The 20,484-nt window shown below is 37.2% G+C and overlaps 1 protein-coding gene across 4 annotated transcripts in view; it reads left to right on the forward strand.

Annotated features, from left to right (window-relative positions):
* Window positions 1-20,484, forward strand: part of PLEKHH2 (pleckstrin homology, MyTH4 and FERM domain containing H2) — a 59,742-nt gene that overhangs the window by 23,185 nt on the left and 16,073 nt on the right. For all 4 annotated transcript variants that reach the window (XM_054063222.1, XM_054063219.1, XM_054063220.1 and 1 more), the window contains 15 exons: window positions 1,164-2,152; window positions 3,134-3,209; window positions 3,722-3,816; window positions 4,436-4,580; window positions 7,154-7,290; window positions 8,373-8,483; window positions 8,746-8,832; window positions 9,352-9,510; window positions 10,209-10,289; window positions 13,428-13,607; window positions 14,414-14,522; window positions 14,626-14,738; window positions 16,908-17,087; window positions 18,888-18,985; window positions 19,452-19,629. In XM_054063222.1, the coding sequence (XP_053919197.1) occupies window positions 1,164-2,152; window positions 3,134-3,209; window positions 3,722-3,816; window positions 4,436-4,580; window positions 7,154-7,290; window positions 8,373-8,483; window positions 8,746-8,832; window positions 9,352-9,510; window positions 10,209-10,289; window positions 13,428-13,607; window positions 14,414-14,522; window positions 14,626-14,738; window positions 16,908-17,087; window positions 18,888-18,985; window positions 19,452-19,629 (2,738 nt within the window). The remainder of the gene's footprint in view (window positions 1-1,163; window positions 2,153-3,133; window positions 3,210-3,721; window positions 3,817-4,435; window positions 4,581-7,153; window positions 7,291-8,372; window positions 8,484-8,745; window positions 8,833-9,351; window positions 9,511-10,208; window positions 10,290-13,427; window positions 13,608-14,413; window positions 14,523-14,625; window positions 14,739-16,907; window positions 17,088-18,887; window positions 18,986-19,451; window positions 19,630-20,484) is intronic.

The following is a 20,484-nucleotide window of genomic DNA, read 5'->3' on the forward strand; positions in this document are numbered from 1 at the left end:
CCCCTCACCATAAGAAGGATGTTGAGGTTCTGGAGCGTGTCCAGAGAAGAGCAACAAAGCTGGTGAGGGGGCTGGAGAACAAGTCTTATGAGGAGCGGCTGAGAGAGCTGGGGTTGTTTAGTCTGGAGAAGAGGAGGCTGAGGGGAGACCTTATTGCTCTCTACAACTACCTGAAAGGAGGTTGTGGAGAGGAGGGAGCTGGCCTCTTCTCCCAAGTGACAGGGGACAGGACAAGGGGGAATGACCTCAAGCTCTGCCAGGGGAGGTTCAGGCTGGACATCAGGAAAAAATTTTCATGGAAGGGGTCATTGGGCACTGGCAGAGGCTGCCCAGGGAGGTGGTTGAGTCACCTTCCCTGGAGGTGTTTAAGGGACGGGTGGACGAGGTGCTGAGGGACATGGTTTAGGGAGTGTTAGGAATGGTTGGACTCGATGACCCAGTGGGTTCCTTCCAACCTAGTGATTCTATGAAAAGCCCTAGTTCTTACATCTGTTTCAACTCAGAGGAGGCACTTAGGCCTCACCGACACACTGCAAGCTATAGCTCTCTCGCAGAACCAGGTAAAAGGGAATAGTACAAGCAAAGCTGGCTTTAATACAGTGTCTTCTCTTAAGGATTTTTCATTAGCCTCTTACATATATCTTAGGCATTCACTACGGAGAACACAATAGCTTGTGGAACCAATTTTTGTGTATAAACACTCTAGAAATACTTGAAGTAGTTGATTTGTTAATGTAAATATTTTCTGACGGACTTTTACTAAACTTCAGTTTTTCTTATATTTAAAAAGCAACTAAATTTACATGATGTCTTAAGCCTTTGGGTATTTGGGGGGCGGTTGTTTGTTTTAGTACATATGTGTCTTATTTTAAATCATGGCTCCACTCTGATTGTCTTGATATCTATTGCCATTTTAAGTTGGACTAGAACTTTGAAGTAACGTCTGTTACTGTTCTTTTGAAAAAAAACAAACATTGCAACTTCAGTTACATTCAAAATTTATAATATTTTTCTTAAGGCTTATTGTTTACAATAGAAAAACCAAATATGTTTATACATGTGTAATTATTACCTACTTACTATTTACAGAGATGATGACAAAATCCTTCGGCCATCAAGTTTGCTAAAGTAATTTTCTCATGTTCATTATGTTTCTCCTCTAGAGAAGGATATCCTGGAAACTACTTTTGCTGGTCCTGCACACGAGACCAGTAAAGGTCAGAAGTCAGTGCAACAAAGTTCCTTAGGATCAGAACAGAAAAAAAATTCAAGAAGGAACTGTTCATCTAATATCATAGACAGCAACATGTCAAAGAACTCCTGTACCACTGGGAGTGACTGGAGCTCAGATGAAGATGGAGGAGACAATAAAGGACTGAAATCGAGGTGTGCATCCACTCTCTCAAGCCACGCATCTGAAGAGAATGCAAGGTACAGTAGAGTGGGAAGTGAAATGTATTTGACTGCATCTGATGACAGTAGTTCTCTATTTGAGGAAGAAAGTTTCGATGTTCAGAGGACTCTGCACAAGAAGTTATACTCCTGGCAGCAAGGGTCCCAAAGAAAAGGCCAGAACAATCCAGGTGGGAAGTGCAACTCTGACTTCACAAGTGAAAAGAAAGACCAAGATAGTTCTTCAGATGAACTGAATAAGAAATTTCAGTCTCAGAGGCTAGATTATTCATCCTCATCCAGTGAGGCAAATACCCCAAGTCCAATTTTAACCCCTGCTCTAACACCCAAACACCCAATTCTAGCAACTTCTGCAGGCTCTCAATGCACAACACCATCAAGTTCTCCCTCAAATTTGCCACCTCCAAAGTTACGGACTCCTAATATGTTTAGTATAAATTCAGTATTAGCAAAGAAACATCTAAGTCAGCCCCAGCTGAGTTCTGACAGAATGTTTGGTAGAAACAGAAATGCCATAAGCATGATACGTCCATGGAGACCTCAAGAAACAGACATTGATCTGGTGGATGGAGAAGATGGTGATATTTTAGAGAAAATGGAGATTGGCTGTGATGAAGGAGTGTTTATCTATGACTGCACTGAATCAGAAAATGCTGAAGCCCAGGAACCTTGTGACAAGACAAAAAAAGGTGCTAGCAACAAACCTCCAACCCCTCCATTACATCGATTTCCTTCCTGGGTAAGTGTAATGATACATATTTTTCCTACTGGTGAAACTAATTTTTGTGTTTCTCTTCCATGATTCTTGTTGATTCTACCTTTCTTATTTGATGAAAAGACAGGACATTACCTTAATTTGAACTAAGAGGACAAACTCGGTAGCAAGTTTTATTCGAAGCACAGCATTTCTGCTGTTGAAAAATGTAGTCTTTTTTTTTGTAGATAAGACCAATTTTTTTCACGTCACAAGTTATGTTACATATGTCCTTTTGAGTATATCACAGGAGGTAGTGCTTCTGACTGCATTTATTTATTTAACACCAACAGAGCCTAAGTGTGCTGATGTCAATGCCTTTGCCATAACCATTGTACCACTCACATTCTAGGCAATTAAGTTGACAGAAGACAACTACAGATCACGGAAGTTATTATTCAAATTTCCAAGTAAAATCTTAAAGCCATCAATCATGGAATTAAAATAGATATTAATATTTCTTACACAAAATTCAAAATTAACTGTGTCTAGACTCACTGATTCTGCACTTCCACTGTCACATATTTATTAATGATTCAGAGATTAATAATGCACTGATGTAACAGCTTATCTATGTATATATTTTAGTGCATATTTTTTATTATAGATTTTCTTCCTGTGGCCTTTTAATACAAAATTGTTGAAAAGTTCCCTCCATAATGGCATTTTCTGTGTTCTTAACATACAGTCTTCAATTAAAACTATTCTCACCATACGTTCTTCAGCCCTTGATAATAGTATTTTCAATAAGAAGTTTCTATAAGGATAAGCATTGTGTGAAACAGACTATGAGTATGGGAGGTATGGCATGTAAAACAAGGAGTCATTTTTCAGCTGCTACTAATGACACCATTTATCATATGGTTGCACTAACACAAAGACCAGGACGCTAAGGGGAGTCTAAACAGTACAAAAGTAATTGTCATGTTTTAATTATCTATCGTCAAATCCATTGTGCTTATATAGGAAAGCAGAATTTATGCTGTGGCCAAATCTGGTTTAAGGATGTCTGAAGCTTTCAGTATGGAATCTCTTAACAAAAGTAAGTGGCTTATCTGTTCCTTGTCTCATGAACAAAAATTTTCTTATAGTGATTTGTAAGCAAGGACTCATGTCCTTGCAATGCAAACAATGAAACAATGTCCCATGTGGCTCTAAGATACTTTTATGAAGATTTAGTTATCTGCTGTTTAAAACCTAAAAGATCACTAATTATCTTTCCATTGTCTTCTGTTACTTTGCCTCTTGACTTTGTGCTGAATTTGTACTTTGTTCACTCCCGTTTTCTTTGCAATTCACTTTGAAGAGTCTATACCAGGTATCAAGGTAAGAGATTATGCTTTCAATTTAAAAAATGTAGTGGTCATGATTATGATTTATTTATACTCCTTAAAACCATTTTAAATTTCAAAAAGCTATAAATCTCACATCCAGAACAGTTCAGGAGTTAGTTTGCTTTTCATAACAGTTATACAATGCAAAAAATTACACTAGAATTTAGTTAATTGAGGAGTAAGTTAGGAAGGTAATTTATACAATCTGTTGCTTTTTTAGGTGCTGTTTCACTATCTTCATACTCCATATCTGGGTTATATACATCTCTGATATATAAGAACGTGACCACTCCTGTCTACACCACTTTGAAAGGGGTAACAGTATTACTGTTTAAAGGAAATTTTTAAATACTGTTAGGCTTCACATCCAGGAACTTGCTGTTTCTCATTTGATGCTGCCATGCCAAGTATGTCATAAGATAATGTTTAGAGATCACAGAATTCCAGAAGTAATGGAAATGTCAAATAGCTGGAAAAAAAAATATTGCTGCTTATAAAATGTTAACAGCCCAGGTCAATTCTTCTTAAGTTCATTGCTGGGTTTTTCCAAAGGCTTGTTAATTATTAAACAGAGCCACATGGTGTTCAATACCATAATTAAAAGTGTGTGTATGTGTAGAAATGTCTTTGTGTCAGTGCCAAAGTTGTTTATAGACAGATAGCCAGCAGTAACTAATCACAGCATTGTTTGTTTTCTGGCAGCATTTGTGATTTAGAAAGACTCATACCTTGAGCCACCTCAGGTTTCTGCTTTAAAGTCAGGGGGTGGTTGAGGATACAGAGGGCAGAAGGAATTCAGTTTTATGTTGATATTTGAGTGCCAAAACTGACAACCAAAGTACGAACGGCTTTGAATGTTAATAAGCCAGCTGAATGGGTATGAAGAAAATGACTTATAGCCCTTATGCAAAGAATGTTGTGTTAATTTCTGCAGAAAGCAACTCAAATAAGCAGCAGCCCGTTTATAGATGAGTCATCAGGATCTGAGGAAGAAGACAGCTCTCGATCCAGCTCAAGGACTTCTGAGTCTGATTCTCGAAGCAGAAGTGGCCCAGGTAGTCCTCGGGCTATGAAACGAGGTAGGCAAAAACTCTTTAAGAACAAGTGACTTCTGGGAAGTTTGGAAAAGTAAGCAGTTTACAGGATTTTAGAAATAGATATCTTCTTTAAACAGCATGGACATTTTAAACCTAGGCTTTTATCGCCACTATCAAGGCCTAGATTTATTATATAAGTAGCAGAAAGGACTGTTACATGTGGCTTTTTATTGCTGTTATTATAGATGGCTTTTTGAGGCATTAATCTAGTAGCTGACTGTTGTCATGTGGAAAAGTGACTTGTACTCTCCATTCCATCTATACTCTGTCATGCCAAGGACTTCCTACGACCTTTAACTCTAAGTAGGTAAAAATGGCCTAGAAAAAAGTAATTGCCATCGGATATTCAAGTTTATCAAACAAAGTAAGATTTTAATGTGACCAGAAAGCAGGTGGAAAAGTTCCCTCAACTGAGTATTTGTTTGTGTCATCTCATACAATAAAGCACTTATTTCATTTTCATATGGGGAGACAAGGGAGACTGAGATCTAAGGTCCTAGAGAGATCAAGTATTAAGATCCTTCATTATGCATTGCTTTAGAAATCATAGAGTCATAGAATCATAGAATAGTTAGGGTTGGAAGGGACCTTAAATATCATCTAGTTCCAAATCCCTGCCATGGGCAGGGACATCCCACTAGATCAGGCTGCCCAAGGCCCCATCCAACCTGGCCTTGAATACCTCCAGGCATGGGGCAGCCACAGCTTCCCTGGGCAACCTGTGCCAGTGTCTCCCCACTGTCATGGTGAAGAAATTTTTCCTTATTTCAAGCCTAAATCTGCCCCTCTACGGTTTATACCCATTCCCCCTCATCCTATCACGACAAGCCTTTATGAATAGTCCCTCTCCAGCTTTCCTGTAGCCGCTTTCAGGTACTGGAAGGTCGCTATAAGATCTCCTCGGAGCCTTCCCTTCTCCAGGCTGAACAAGCCCAACTCTCTCAGTCTGTCCTCCTATAGAAGGTGCTTCAGCCCTCTGATCATCTTTGTAGCCCTCCTCTGGACACATATCATCAACAGCTCCATATCCTTCTTATGTTGAGGATTCCAGAACTGGCCACAGTACTCCAGATGAAGTCTCACAAGAGGAATAGGAAGGCAGAATCGCCTCCCTTGACCTGCTGAAGTGCATTCAGTGGTTCCTGTTTAACATGTTAAAAACGTAGTTGGCTGACTATGATCAGTCACACGTGACTAGAGAGACAGAGCCACTAGCCCACTAGGTATTTCCCAGTGCCAGCCCCATGTGACATCAAGTCTCGTTTCCAGTGATATAGCTATAGTCCTGCTACATTAGTGTAAAAAGGACCATAGCCCTGCTTCCCAGCAGCATCACTTTGCTGAGCGAAAACCAGTGCTGTGGCTGCAGATGCATCTCAGGTTACATGCTTGCACAACAAGCAAGGTAAGTTAGTTAGTTTAATAGCTGGTTTCATCCACAATTTATATCCACATCTGTAAAACTGAGCCATTTCCTCTGTACTTTCTTCTCATTAAATAGTCCTTGAATTGCTTCATTTATGGAAACCTTTCTTAACCACAAAACACGTACATATGTATCTTTGTTCAGATCACATTGTTTAAAAAAATAGGTAGTCATAAATTTCATTAGGCACATAATTAGCTTCTGTGTATATTTTATTAAAGTCCTGCATGAGAAGAACCCACTCGGAAAGTCCAGATGGCTTATGAAGGCAATAAGTGAGAAAAGCTTTTTTAAAAAATAAAATTGGCAAGTGAGTTTGGAAATTAATGAAACAAAGGAAATAAAGCATCTTCATTTCAGCCTTGGAAAGTAATGTTTCAGAGAGGAATACTAATCAGAAAGTAAATTTTATAAAAGGGCATGCTCACGTGTCTGAAAATAATTATTTCCATGCAGGATAAGGGAAGAGTTTGAACTTTCATTATCGCTTCAATAGAATTTAAATCAGGGTGCATTTTTTCCAGTATTAAAGCTAATAAACTTAAAAAAAATCTTAAAATCTGGAATTCAGATTTTTATAAAACCTCAGTATAAAAAAGCATACTAGTTGCAAAATAAAGAGAGTTACCTACAGTTTCAACAGATGGCTGATCTTGCACCTAGCTTCTTAATTCACAAGCAGTTGCATGAGAAATCCAGATAATAGAGCAAATGATAGAAAAGGAAAGAGGAAAGTTGTTTAGTTTAGCAGAAGATCCTATATTCGTTTTCTAGAGAATGAATATGTATTAGTTTTTTGGAGAATGAGTATGATGTGTAGCACCAAACTTCGTCCTTAAAAAAGGTGTAGTAATAAAACAGAAGGTTATAAAGTGTAGAAGACTTTTATTTGTTGTTTCATATACAAAGTAGTTGAACTCTGCTTAATTGTGACGAAAATGGGATTCAGGTGTTAGCACTGTGCTATTTTATTATGCTGATATTTTAAATAAATGCTTGGTTCCTGATGGGTTTATGCTGATAATTGTGTTTGCCTGCAGATATACTTTCTGCATGGATATTCTGATAACATTTGCTTCTAATATAATAAAAAAAAATATAAAGAAACTTCTTTCTTCTTTTAACTCAGGTGTGTCTTTGTCCTCTGTGACCTCTGAAAGTGACTATGCTATCCCTCCAGATGCATATTCATTAGATACAGACTGTTCAGAACCAGAGCAGAAACTACCTAAGACCTCTTCCTCATCTAGTGATAGTGGAAAAAATGTGAGTACAGAATTCTGCGAAGAAGTGTAGCTGTGATGCTGTGTAACTATTTATGTTCAAAGACTCTACTGAATCTCTATATTCAGTCGTACTGACTCACAAACTGCCTTATGAGTATAAATAGCGAAATATAGCAACAGTAAGTTAGCCATATAAGACTATAATGATTGAAGGAAAGTGGAGGATAATTCTGAGCTTTCTATCTAATGAACAAAATTAGGCTTACAACTGCAGAAGACAATTCAAAGCACTTAAGATTTTCCATTCTTGGAACCAGGTCCTGTATCAGATTGCATGTGAAATACTAAAATCAGCTTAAAATTATTATTTGAATTTAGAGAAATAGAAGAGCATTCCACTGAAGGAGTTGGAGGCATCAGTAGAAACATGTGTGCAGTAATATGTTCCTATAGTTCCCTCATACAGGGAAAACTGAACACCAGAGAAATCATAAGTAGAGCAACATGTGAGGACAGGTCAAAGAAACCCCCATTATGGGGTATTGGTCTGTGTCTGTGATTTTTTTTCATGGCCCATGTTATTAGTTAATGTCTTAACATACAACCAGATTGACTCCCTGGTGATGAAGATAATTAGTTTCAAGTTTCTTCACAGAGCAAAGCTATGAACTCTGTTTAGTGTACGCACTAAGAATATGTGCAGAGCTATGAATTACAATGCTCTATATCTGGTCTGCAGGTTAGGCCCTGAAGTTGGGGAAAATATATTTGCATTGTATTCGTTTTATTACTTTCTTGATATAAATAATCAGAATATAAAATCAGGAATTGTCACATTCTTCATTCTTCTGTATACTTCTGGGCAAATCACTTACTCTCCTTTATGTACTATAACTGTAAGTAGGGATATTAACTAGTTAGCCAACATGCATGGCATTTGTCTTAATTGATGCTTGTAAAAACTTTGTCATTGGACTGAAAGTCTCATAAAATACTGTAGTTATTATTTAGCAGGCTTTTAAGTCATTAAAATAGCCATGTCTGTGTGTTTATACGTATCTCTGAGGGGTATAGATATATATGGATATCTAACTACACCTTATCTAACTACTAAATAATCAGGAACCTTTGGAAAAATCTGGATACCTGCTAAAAATGGGTGGTAAAGTAAAGACCTGGAAACGACGGTGGTTTGTGCTTAAAGGAGGAGAATTACTGTACTACAAATCTCCAGTAAGTACATGTAACTTCTTTGCTGTTTCATATTAGATTGTTTTTACTGAGGGTTAGGGCTGCTAGAAGTAAAAAAAAATGCATTCCTGGTGTCTGAGCTGTTAGAGACTGATTCAGGACTCAGTTCCTCAGGAGGTGTACAAGGTACTCAATGTCTAACTAGGAAGTATTTATCAAGATTAATGTTTAAATGACTTCTGTAATTATTTATGGCTATTTATTGGTAGATTTAAAATAGTCTTTTTGCATTCTTTCCATACAGAGTGATGTCATTCGAAAACCTCAAGGTCAAATTGAGCTAAACGCATCTAGCCACATTGAAAGGGGTGATGGAAAACAAACAATTCAGGTGACTGCTTTTCTCATCTGTGTTTCAGCAGGATATTTGTCCTCTATCCCCAAAAGTGACCTCTTGTTCCAGTCCCTATTACACTGGAAATCCAAGTGTAGACCTGTAATTAATCAGTGCTCTTCTTGAAACCAGAAGATCATTTCAGTTATAGAAACTGTAGAAAGGACTACGCATAGTCTTATTTGTGTCAACACAAAGGTCAGATTGTCACATGAGATATAAAGAGAGAAAGTAGTGTTGAGGACAGCCAGTAGGGTTGAGAGACATTTTTTAAAAGGAGATAAATTGAATTCTCTCAACTCTTCTTGGCCTGGAACTTTTCAGATAAAGCCTTAGCGAGCATGGATCTTTCTGCTCTGCCTGGCCACTAAATGTTTCATTAATGAAAAGTGATTTGGGAAAAATAAACCCTCTAAATTCACAAAACTACACTGGCTACTATATGTTACAGTCCCCACACTGTGGGGTCGAATGTATAAGGTTCTTAAAGCTCAAGGTTCTTCTGTTGCTACATAGCTGACCACAGAAAAACGAACGTACTACTTGACTGCAGATTCTCCAAACATCTTAGAAGAATGGATCAAAGTGCTGCAGAATGTTCTTAAAATACAGGCTGCAAGTCCACTTTTCATACAGCCTGAAATCAAGCCAACCATGAAAGGATTACTTACAAAGGTACGAATGCTCTTCTGTCTCTATACTGCATGTTTCTTAAGAATAGTATCTAGATTAAAACGGCTCTGCAAGTAAATAAATACAAGCAAAACAGATGTGTATTCACTTTCCCACCACTTTACCGTATGGACAGTCCAGAAGGACTACCAACTCACATACTTGGGCAGTATTTTACTTCTGATTCTTTGAGATTTGATTTAATTTTGCTTTTGGGCTTTTAAAGTCGTTAGTTCCTGCACCAAGTTCTCCAACTGCACTTCAATGGTATTCTCATTCAGCATGGTACCTGACACATGCCTGAGTTCCAGTAGCTAACTGACCTAACATATTTCAGTGGAGTGCTTTCTTTTTCAATATTATTCATTGGGACAGTTTATTTCAAGAAAATAAAAATATTTTATAAAAGGAATTTTTAAATTCTTTCATTTCCTTAGCTTCCAGTAATTTAGGCCTGATCTAAAGCCAAATGAAAAACTCATGCTAGCTTTACGGGGCTTTGGACCAGCATCTAATCCCTTCTGGACCAGCTTTAATTCATATCCTCTTAACAGAGTTATGCATTTTTAATTTTTTGTCTAGTAATACAGGAAGGAATTTGAACAAAGGCTTTTATTTCTAACATCACCAAAGTTCAGAGATAGTGAAATGTAGTCAGTATTTCTCTGGTTGTGCTTGTTCTTAATGTTCTTTAATTTCAGGTGAAACATGGATATTCCAAAAGAGTTTGGTGTACCCTTGTTGGAAAAATTCTGTATTATTTCCGTAATCAAGAAGACAAGGTAGGTCCCTTACTTGTTTCCTTAGTGAATGAAAGATAATATACTGGAATAGAACTTAAACAATAAGTTAAGGCTAAATTAAGGGACAGTAAGTCTGGGTAGTATATGCTCATTTGTCTTGATTACCAAACGTTTGGACTACACATATTGCCAACTAGGAAGGTTTCCGTCTAATAGACAGTAATCCAGGGCACACCCATTGGTCTCCTTCTTCTACAAGACATGATATATATGCTGCATCTTCTTATCCCTAGCCAAGGGGAACACTGATTTGCTGGCAGTTCAGGTCTCCCTTTCTGACAGGCATGAGACTGATCAGAAAAGTCCTGGCTGTCATTTACTTCTGGAAGCTGACCTTTTCTAGTGTATGTTTCCAGTGGGCAGTGACTGCAAGTTTCAAGAAATTAAATGTTCTTTTTACCCCTCAATTGACTTCCAAATCCTGTTCTTTGGTACATCACTGTCAAGGGACAGTGCTACTAGAAAGGCAAAAAAAAAAAGAAGGAAAAGGGTAGCAGGATGCAAAGTTTGCTGTTTCGTAGATGTGTGTCTGTGGAGGGATCTATACACACTCCCCATCAGAATTATAGGAAAGAAGCTTCCTGTCTGCAACTGATGAGGTGCACAGAAACCCAGGTGGAGGATGGCTAGAGAAAGGGAAGGAAAATTATTTCTGAAATATAGGGAAAATAATATTTGAAGAAGAAAGGGAAGAAATTATATCAAATAATCTTTAAGTTAATCTTTCAGCATCTCATATCCCAAGATGCTAAGAAAGAACAAGACCTGACTCTTCCACATTGGTCTTGCTGACCTTTAGTTCTCTACCCACACTTCTGAATATCGTTGGTCCTAATATTTCCAGTCATATTTACATACAGAGACAGGACAAAGGGCAGCACCTAGTTATGCTTTTCACCTGTCCTTTTGCTCCCAAGTCATTGCACTTGGTCATCAAGAAACATCTTTTAGCGGAGGTGGGTCAGCAACAAGATTTTGGAAACGTGCAGGAATTCTTCTGAATACCATTGACATTTTGAATAATTGAATCATATCCTTATTTCTCAACTCTGGTAAGACTGCCGACACTGGACAAAATGGTCACAGTCCAGTGAGACATTAAAACCCATAACTGTTCAAAAAAGTACAGAAAATTTCACTTGTTACTTCTAATGTAGTCAAATAATCACATTGGACCCAGTAGTTTGTACAGTCTCTGTATAAAGCTAGTTATTCCCTTTGCTATCCTTTCTTTTTTTAAAACCATTTTAAACATTCAACTAATACTTATTTTTAGAACTTTATAAGATAGTTGTAACTATCCATCAAAACATTTTAGTTTAATTATTCTTAAAAAGTGTAATACAGGACTGGGGAATCAAATTACTAAAAAGTAATTTCTCCTATGAAGAAATCTCTATGATTCAAGCATCTGAATTAACACATTTTTATCAGTGAAGATTTTAGGAGTCTAGCACGCCCTTTAGAAGCATCAAAGAAATTTGTTGGATTCTTGTGAATTTTTCCCTCATATCTGGAACCAGTTTTTCTCCCCTTTTAAAGCAACATTGAAACTAATTTGCAAGCTTGTAATAGATTAAGAATTTAGCTTTTGTAAGCAGAATATGTATGGAAAATTTTCCAAAGCTAGTTATTTTCTAATAGTCAACAATTTGATAATTAAAAACGTTTGCTGTAGCTGAATATGTCTGTGCAGAAACAAATTACAAAATCTACAGTGGTTAATACAGTAATGGAAGTCCATTTAAGTGGCTTCCTTTCAAAATGGAATTCAAATTAAGAAATCAGCCAACTGTGTTTTGGTTAAACTTAGTGAATAAATCAGTCTTGACTATTTATATGTGAAATGGCATCTCTTGATTCTCAGAATCTTCTTGTTCAAAAAGTTGAATGCTCCAGAAGCACCACAGAAAATATAAAATATAAAAAATAAAATACCACGTGCGTTTTTAACCCTTGCTAATAGAAGCACTCTGAAAAAGAGCCACCACTATGCAATGTGTTCTTCAAAGTGATTTTATTATTAGCGGCTCTCACTTACGGAATCATTGTTCAAGAAACCCACCTTAGATTGAGTCAGACTTGCCAGCTGCTCTCCGCTGCCCTATTTTCAATTTTTAAACAATATTACTAAGAAGCCTCATCTGCTTTTCACTGTTGTTAGTATTTGAAGACAACTTACTTCAGGTTTCCACTTGAATGTGGCACAAATAAGATCCTAGTTACTGTAGGGCTCAACTAGCCTTTTACCAAAGGGAAACAAGCATTCCTTTCTTTCTGCTGAATCATTTAGCGTTGCTAGACATCACAAACAACACAGAAACAGTAGACAAGGCTTCTTCACTACACCATTAAATAACACTCTCCTGACCATCTTGATGTCAGAACGGCTAGAGGAAGAGCAGTGGCGCTGTGGGAAGGAAGGGAACTTTGCATAAAATAGCCCATTAAGGACTGTCATCCTCTGTCAGTCTTATCATCCAGTTGTGAAGATTGCATGCTGTATTTGTGTTTGTTGTGGCTTCCTGTTGATGGTGACTATGAAATAATAATTTTCTGAAATTTTCCTTTTGAATGGCTTTTCATATAAAATGTTTTCTGATAAATGATTGTAGCTACATATAAAACTTAAGACTGAAGTACTGTGATGTGTCAGACTGAAGAATGAAACCGGCTGAGAAGGTCTACCACACAAAAAATACCGTTTAAATTTATAGCATGAACAAAATAGATAAATCAACAATACACTACTGCCCTTTGAAATGACAAGATTATTCTAGGCTTGACCCAGGGAAGTTTTGCTCGAATCAAATACTCTGAAGAAATACTTCTCTCCCCGTAACAAACATTTACTGCGCTAACTAGATACAGAAGCAGACCTGGAGCAGAATTCTTTAAAGTCTCACTTTCAGACTTTGGCACATATCATTCCCCTGCTGCTCTCCAAGAGCTGGTTTATCTGACATTCCTTTGCAGGACTGAAAATGAATAAATACAAATATTAATATGGGTATTGATGTTCATGTTTTTCTTTCTATTTGTAGAGTAAGAAATGTAAAATTAGTTTGCACTGAAGCAAATATTTGCTCTCTCACCACTTCTGATATTTACTTTTAGTTTCCTCTTGGTCAAATCAAGCTTTTTGAGGCAAAGGTTGAAGAAGTTGATAGGTCATGTGATTCTGATGAAGATTATGAGGCTAGCGGTCGCAGTTTACTATCAACACATTACACTGTTGTTATCCACCCCAAAGATCAAGGACCCACTTATCTTCTTATAGGATCCAAACATGAGAAGGTAATAAAAGGATTTTTTAATTGAGTTTCAGTAACGTGTCTGTTGTGAGTATGGTGCTGTGATGTATTTCTTGAACAGGAAGAGGACCTACAAGTCCTCTGGCTTGTAGTTTCATATAATAAGCAAGGAGAAGTTCCCACCTCGTTAGCATTGATTAGACTTTGTCTGCAAACCAATGTTTTCATAGGTAATCCTTTTGAAAATAGATGAAAATAAGCAGGCTTGCTTACATAAGGAGATGTTACAGTATATCAAATATGCTGTGATTGAACAGTTTTGTTCATATTACACTAACTAGTAGAGAGACCTGGAGCAGACCATCCTTGACTGGTTTTGGGATACTGTTGTCAATTTTCACTGATAAGACTAACAGTAGGGAAGACTGCCCTACTGAACTGAAGGAGAACCAGAGGTATGATTAAAACCATTTTTATTATTTTTACTTCATTGTTCTCAAGTAATCTCGTAGACCTCATTTTGCTTTCTTTATCCCCAAGTTAGCAGGACCTGGCAGTGATAAAAAGGGACTTAAGGGTAGCTTTCCGAAGAGGAAAGTAAGAGCCATGATTTTGATAATTAGCCATGATTTCTGAGGGTAAAAGGCTCGTGAGGACAACCCTGTCCAATCTTCCTTGCTTAACATTTGTAACATAGAGACCGTGAATACAGGTGTATTCAAACAAAACCAAACTCCTTTGGGCTTCAACAGGAGCATATGGCAATGTTTCAAGTTGAGAGCAAAAGCTTGATGAAGCAACTCTTTCCAACGCAGAATGAATGAGCGGAGCTGTGTTTTTCTACTTTAGGACACGTGGCTTTATCATCTCACAGTTGCAGCTGGAAGTACCAGTGTAAATGTTGGATCCGAGTTTGAACAACTTATTTGCAAATTAATAAATACGGAAGGTGATACCAGTAAGTTTGGTTTTGTTTCAACATGCTAGTCTTATAGTATTTATTTACCGAATGTACTTATGAACAGAGTTAATTGCAAAACCTACATATTTTATCTGTTTAGCTTCTCAGATTTGGAGACATCCTACCCTTTGCCACAGCAAAGAAGGAATTACTTCCCCTCTTACAACATTGCCATCAGAAGCCTTGCAAACCGAAGCAATTAAATTATTTAAGGTAAAATCGTAGCACGTGTTTTTTTTAGTGCTGACTTACTATTTTAAATTTTAGCTAAAGAATGGCTTTTCATTGGCTTAGTAGAGATGTTCAACAGATAAGAAAAAAAAACTTTACTCTTATCTTTAGTGGAGGTAAATTGTGGAGAGTAGCAGGATGTCCCCATGTCATCTCACCGAAGAGTATCACTTCCAATATAAAGAGATCACTTTTAGCTGCAAGGGAGTGGTTTAGACTTCAACTTTTGGCCTTTCTGTTAAGGTTATTGATAAAGCGAAATTTAGTAAAAAAGTCCATGGCCATCACAGTTGATAATGTTTTTTTCATGAAGTTAAGCCCCAGAGAACCTAACACACTGGATTTCTGTATTCAGAGAACTGTATCTGAATTACTATTTTTTCACTTAGGAAAAAGGAAGAACAAACGGTAGGCAAAAGTTTTGTTGTAGATATATTTAAATCAGGTGGAAGGCATTGTACAAATCTGAAGAAAAGGCAAAGCCAAATTTTCTTTTTTAAGAAAGTCATGGATTATTTCAAATAGAGATAGAAGGCAGAGATTCTCCTACTTTTTAAAGTAAAAAGAAAATCTTCATATGAAGTAGCTATTCTTAAAAGACTGGTTAGGTATTCTATTAATATAAACTGAGAAAAGATTACAGAGTAAAATGATTGAAAGTATTTCACAATTGTTTTGTGAATTAACTTTTAAAGATTTTTCATACACCTTTAAAAATACACATATCCCTTGGCAGCAGTGGGAAGGCTTTATGATTAAGAGACCTGTAATCGTTCATAACTGCTGTGCTGCAGCCAGTTTCTTGAGAATTTTTGTATGCCAGTGAGAACTGACATCTTTCCTAGTTAAAGGTCAGATAGGCGGTTGATATCTATGAGAAGGATTATGCTGCAGTTCCATAAACTTTCTTCCTCTTGCCCTCACGCAGGTAAAACTACTCCTGAAAGTTAACTAATAGTCAGGCTATAAAGTCCATTTTGCAGACAAAACAAAATCTTGCTGTTCCTTTTTCTGTACAAGTTGGAGGGCATGGTGCTTGGATAAATGAAATTTCTCCAGCGAACTTACACAAGTTGAAAGAGCAAATTCCCCAAAGCATCAACTATCTGGAGAATTTTGATGTAATGGTTTGGATTTAGAAAGGTATTCAAGACAAGCACCATATGTTCAGTCACAGCCACCTGTAGTCAAACTTTCCACCTTGTTTTTCTGAATGTTTTAAGCACTTTAAAGGAGTACGTCTGTCTTATTTTCTGCAATCCTGCAGCATGAAATTTGAGAGGAAACACAATTCCCTGATAAAAAATAATATACGTTTATTTGGAAACACTTTCTGAATCATATTTCAGACCCAGTTCAAATCACAGAGGCTTGCCTAAAATAAATAAGTGACTTGTACGACCTTTACTGAAACTTTATATAAATTAGTTTTAAAGTCCAGTGGGGAATTGATTTTGAAATAGATCAAGTCATGTTTCAGTTATTCCATAGCTGATAAAAATTAGTCCTGTGCATCCACATATTTTCAGATAGAATAGAAATAGATTGAGCTTCCATATATTTCTTGTATTTTACTCATATACCTTGAAAATTCATCAGCTATTATATAAAGTAAATGCAATGTGTGATACATGAGTTTTCTTCTAAAACAGCACAACAAATGCCTAATACCTGGCTTTCCTATGACAGCACTGGGATAGTAAAAATCCAGTGAAAGCAAATGGAGATGAGTTACGGTTTTCTTACCTCTACATACTCTGCCATGTTGTGCTCACTGCCTGCACAAGTATTTTATATTGGCTGCCATTGAGAGCTGTACACTTTACATTTTTAAGTCCTGTAGGAGGGATACACTATGTTCAGCATGTCCTTAAAGCTGCCAACCACCACAACTGTTGCAACTCCTGCTAGAGCTCACTCTATTAGATACAGAGCGAAAAGCATGCTTTTAGGAGGTGTTCTTAAATCTCTCTCTATAGTTTTCATCCATTCTGGCCCCTTTTCACCCCTTTTTGCAGGGCCAGTAGGTTTTCCTTAGTCTGCTGGTAAACTGACTAATTGTGACTTCAATTATAGCACTTTTGTTGTTCAGAACATCTAAAATTGGAGCTTTTTGTATGTAAACTCACTTGTTTATTATTTTATATCTAGACCTGCCAGTTGTTTATAAATGCTGCAGTTGACTCTCCTGCCATTGATTACCATGTATCTTTGGCCCAAAGTGCTTTGCAGATCTGCCTCACACATCCTGAACTTCAAAATGAGATCTGTTGTCAGCTTATTAAACAGACTAGACGTCGACATCCACAAAACCAGGCAGGACCAATACAGGTAAACCAGTGTTTTCTTTTCATGGTATTTATTTCAGCAGCGGTGACTTAACTACACAGACTGGTTACAATGCTGAAGGGTTAGAGTGCTTTGTACCATCTGCTTACTGCAAATCTGATAAAAACCTGAACATCTGATTACTGCTGTGTTTTCCTGAAATGTGGCTGATGCTATCCTCTGACAAAGTATGTGTATCTGGTGACAGAGCATATCTGTGTCTATGCAGTTTTAAAAGTCTGGACATACAATGTGCTGTCTTCAAATTAAGTATTGAGCAAGACAGCATGTATGGAACCTTCTAATGAACCTTTCCTAAGTGAGGTGCTGCATCAGGAAACTTGGTGGGCTAAATTGCATGGTAAATGTCTATAGCATGAGTGGGAAGAGAAGCTGTAGGGCCATGTTGTGGAATCTCAGCCACGCTCTGATAGATGTCACCTCTTGTATGTCATGCTGTTCTGCATGCACTCTGCATGCTAGGTTATAAATACATACTTAAAGTTCTTCACTTTGTCCTCTGGCAGCCATTCACTAGTATTAAAATACGTAACAATTAAATAAACTGAAATTGAAAGGAAAGCCAATACTTACAGTTTGTGTAGAATTAACAGAGCCGGAACGATAGTGCATATGACGGAGCAGTACCTACAGAACTAGGAGATGGATCATAACATGAGAAAGAAAACTACTATATCAAGGCTTTTGTAATAGACGCACTTTTCTCTTGCCAGAGAAAATAGAACATGGCCAGCAGGTATGCCTGTTATCTTGGAACAGCCCGTGTCTGGGATATGGCCAGTATGTGTGCATCGCTAGAACATCCAAAAAGGTTTTATAACAGATGTAGGACGTTCATGTCAATTAGCATACACAGAAGTTACATCTGGCTGATGGAATTTAAACTAACCATAATCCTTCTTTGGTACATTTGTACCAAAGGCCTTCCCTCTCATGTGGGTAAATAATTTGCTGTTGTAATCTACTGGCATGATTTTTAAGAGTTAACATGTTCAGTAAAATTTTTGCGGCCTCACACATCTATTTTTAAGTCCTAAATTCATGTTGTAGTCTCCCATGCTTGCATCTACTGCAGTGTCTTCCTGAAACAGAGCTGATGCTATCCTCCATCAAAGTACAGGTATTTGCTGAAAGGGAATATCTGTGCCTGTGCTGTCAAATTTCTACTTAATACCAGGCAAGTCAGTTAAATTGGGACAGAGAAACTGCGTTTTCTGAATTTTGGTGTGACACATTGATACAATGGCAAAAACAAGTAGTTGCAACAGTGTATATCCAGAGTATATGAGAGCAGTCTGTATTGAGTGAAGCCTTTCGATACATATTGAGCAATGAAAACATACCAAAATATTGAATAACTGTTTTTTCAGTAGTTAATATCTACTTGCCAGGAGGAAGCTGTCCTATGGGCTACTTCATAATATATATAACAGGACAGCTAAACTAAAATTGCACAGGTTTCTCCTAATTTCTTAGTGCTTGGCCTTGCAGCCTTAGTGGTTTTTCTCCCTGACTGCTTTTTATACAAACCAATCTGCTTTCTCATTTCCAGTGCTGAAAGAAACTCACTGTACACAAGTAAATAGAAGGAGACCATTTTGGCCTTCCAATGAGGTGACATACTTATTTACTCAGCTCTTTCTGTGTTTTGGTTTTTTATTCCTATTTACAGCTGTCTGTTACTCGACTTGGCACAGTAAGCTGCACTGCTGGCCAGTAGCCACAGTAGGAAGTTTTACTTCATAAGATGTTTAAAATAGTGAATGTCTTCCTTTTGTTCAGGGCTTGCAGCTCTTGGCTCTCTGCGTTGGACTCTTTCTGCCCCAGCACCCATTCCTTTGGCTTCTTAAACTTCATTTAAAGAAGAATGCAGATTCCAGGTGTGCCTGAATATTATAAACCAGCTAGTCAACAAGTCTTTATGAAGTACCTTGTTTTCAATTGTTTGTTTAATATTTCATATCTTTCAACATATATTAAAATAAATTTGAGTAGAAATGTGCCCAGTGCTACTAAACTGTAGTAGATCTGTGCATCACTTCGAAAAGATATTCTTTGTTTTGAAAAATAGTCTGCCGTGGAACTCTGACTGTATGTTGCAAAATCATGAAAACCAAAATATGTCAGTTACATGAAACACTCTGAGCCATATTCATCTTTGGCACAGTTTTGTTGGTCTCAGTGGACTAATTCTGTTTATAATTCCACACAGAAAAATGTGTTGGAAATCTCACAGAGTGAAATCTGAGTGCTCCTCCCATTTGACACCCCTAGAGAGATTTACTCATAGTTTACTATCCTTTCAATCAGTCCCCAAGAATTTCTTTCTTTCTCTTTTTGCCACAGGACTGAATTTGGGAAATATGCAATATATTGTCAGCGATGTGTAGAGCGTACTCAGCAGAATGGAGACCGAGAAGCCAGACCTTCCAGAATGGAAATCCTTTCAACACTTCTAAGAAACCCCTACCATCATTCGCTGCCCTTCAGTATTCCAGTTCATTTCATGAATGGCATATATCAGGTAATGTCAGATAAACCATGAAATGTAACCTCCCAACCCTTTGCTATTAGCATATACATGAATTAACATATCAGAAACAGAATTGTAATTGTTATGGTAAACGTGGTGCAAACTTCATCCTGTGCCAGTGCTAGCAGTGGCTGGCACAAGGTAACTGAATCAGATTTGATCAACGAAGAGTAAAAGTTTGGGGAAAAATCTTTAAAAGAAAGAAAGAAAAAATGAAAGCCTCTTGAGAGTGAGAAATACTAAAGTTCTGTTTCTTATTTAACCTGACCACCAGATGAATGAATTAAACTGAAGAACAGGGAAAGGTATTAAATTGCACTTCCTTTCATCAGACATCTTGAAAGTCAAATATCTCAGTGAAGGCCTGGAAGTACAGCTGAAACTCCCATTAGCAGTCATGAAGGATAACCATATTTGTTACAGAACAAACACAGCTTCATTCTTAACTCTTTTGGGACTTCATCAGTCAAAGCATGTAGGAGGCTTTCCATGGGTTTTCATGTAGACTGCTTCACATCCTCGTTTGAGTTTCTAACTGTGAGAGCTGGCTGGAAAAAGTTTTTTAACAACTCACAGTATTCCTAGATGGAAAACAGATTTTTATATTAAATTAAAACTATATCAAATAAACTTTACATGTCAGGTCACAGAATAACTCTGCTTTTTCCTGCCTCCCCCTAAGTTTCCTAATTGCTTACTGCTTGCCCAGAAAAACTGAAAAAACAACATGTATTTAAGTCATCCTAAAAGTTTTCAAAGTTAAAGTTCGAAGAAAAAAAAAGGAATAGCTGCTCATTAGGTTTTTATTGCTCAAAAATGTATAGTTAAGGATTATGAAAATTGTAA

This window comes from Cuculus canorus, chromosome 3 (assembly GCF_017976375.1).
Source record: "Cuculus canorus isolate bCucCan1 chromosome 3, bCucCan1.pri, whole genome shotgun sequence".
Lineage (NCBI taxonomy): Eukaryota > Metazoa > Chordata > Aves > Cuculiformes > Cuculidae > Cuculus > Cuculus canorus.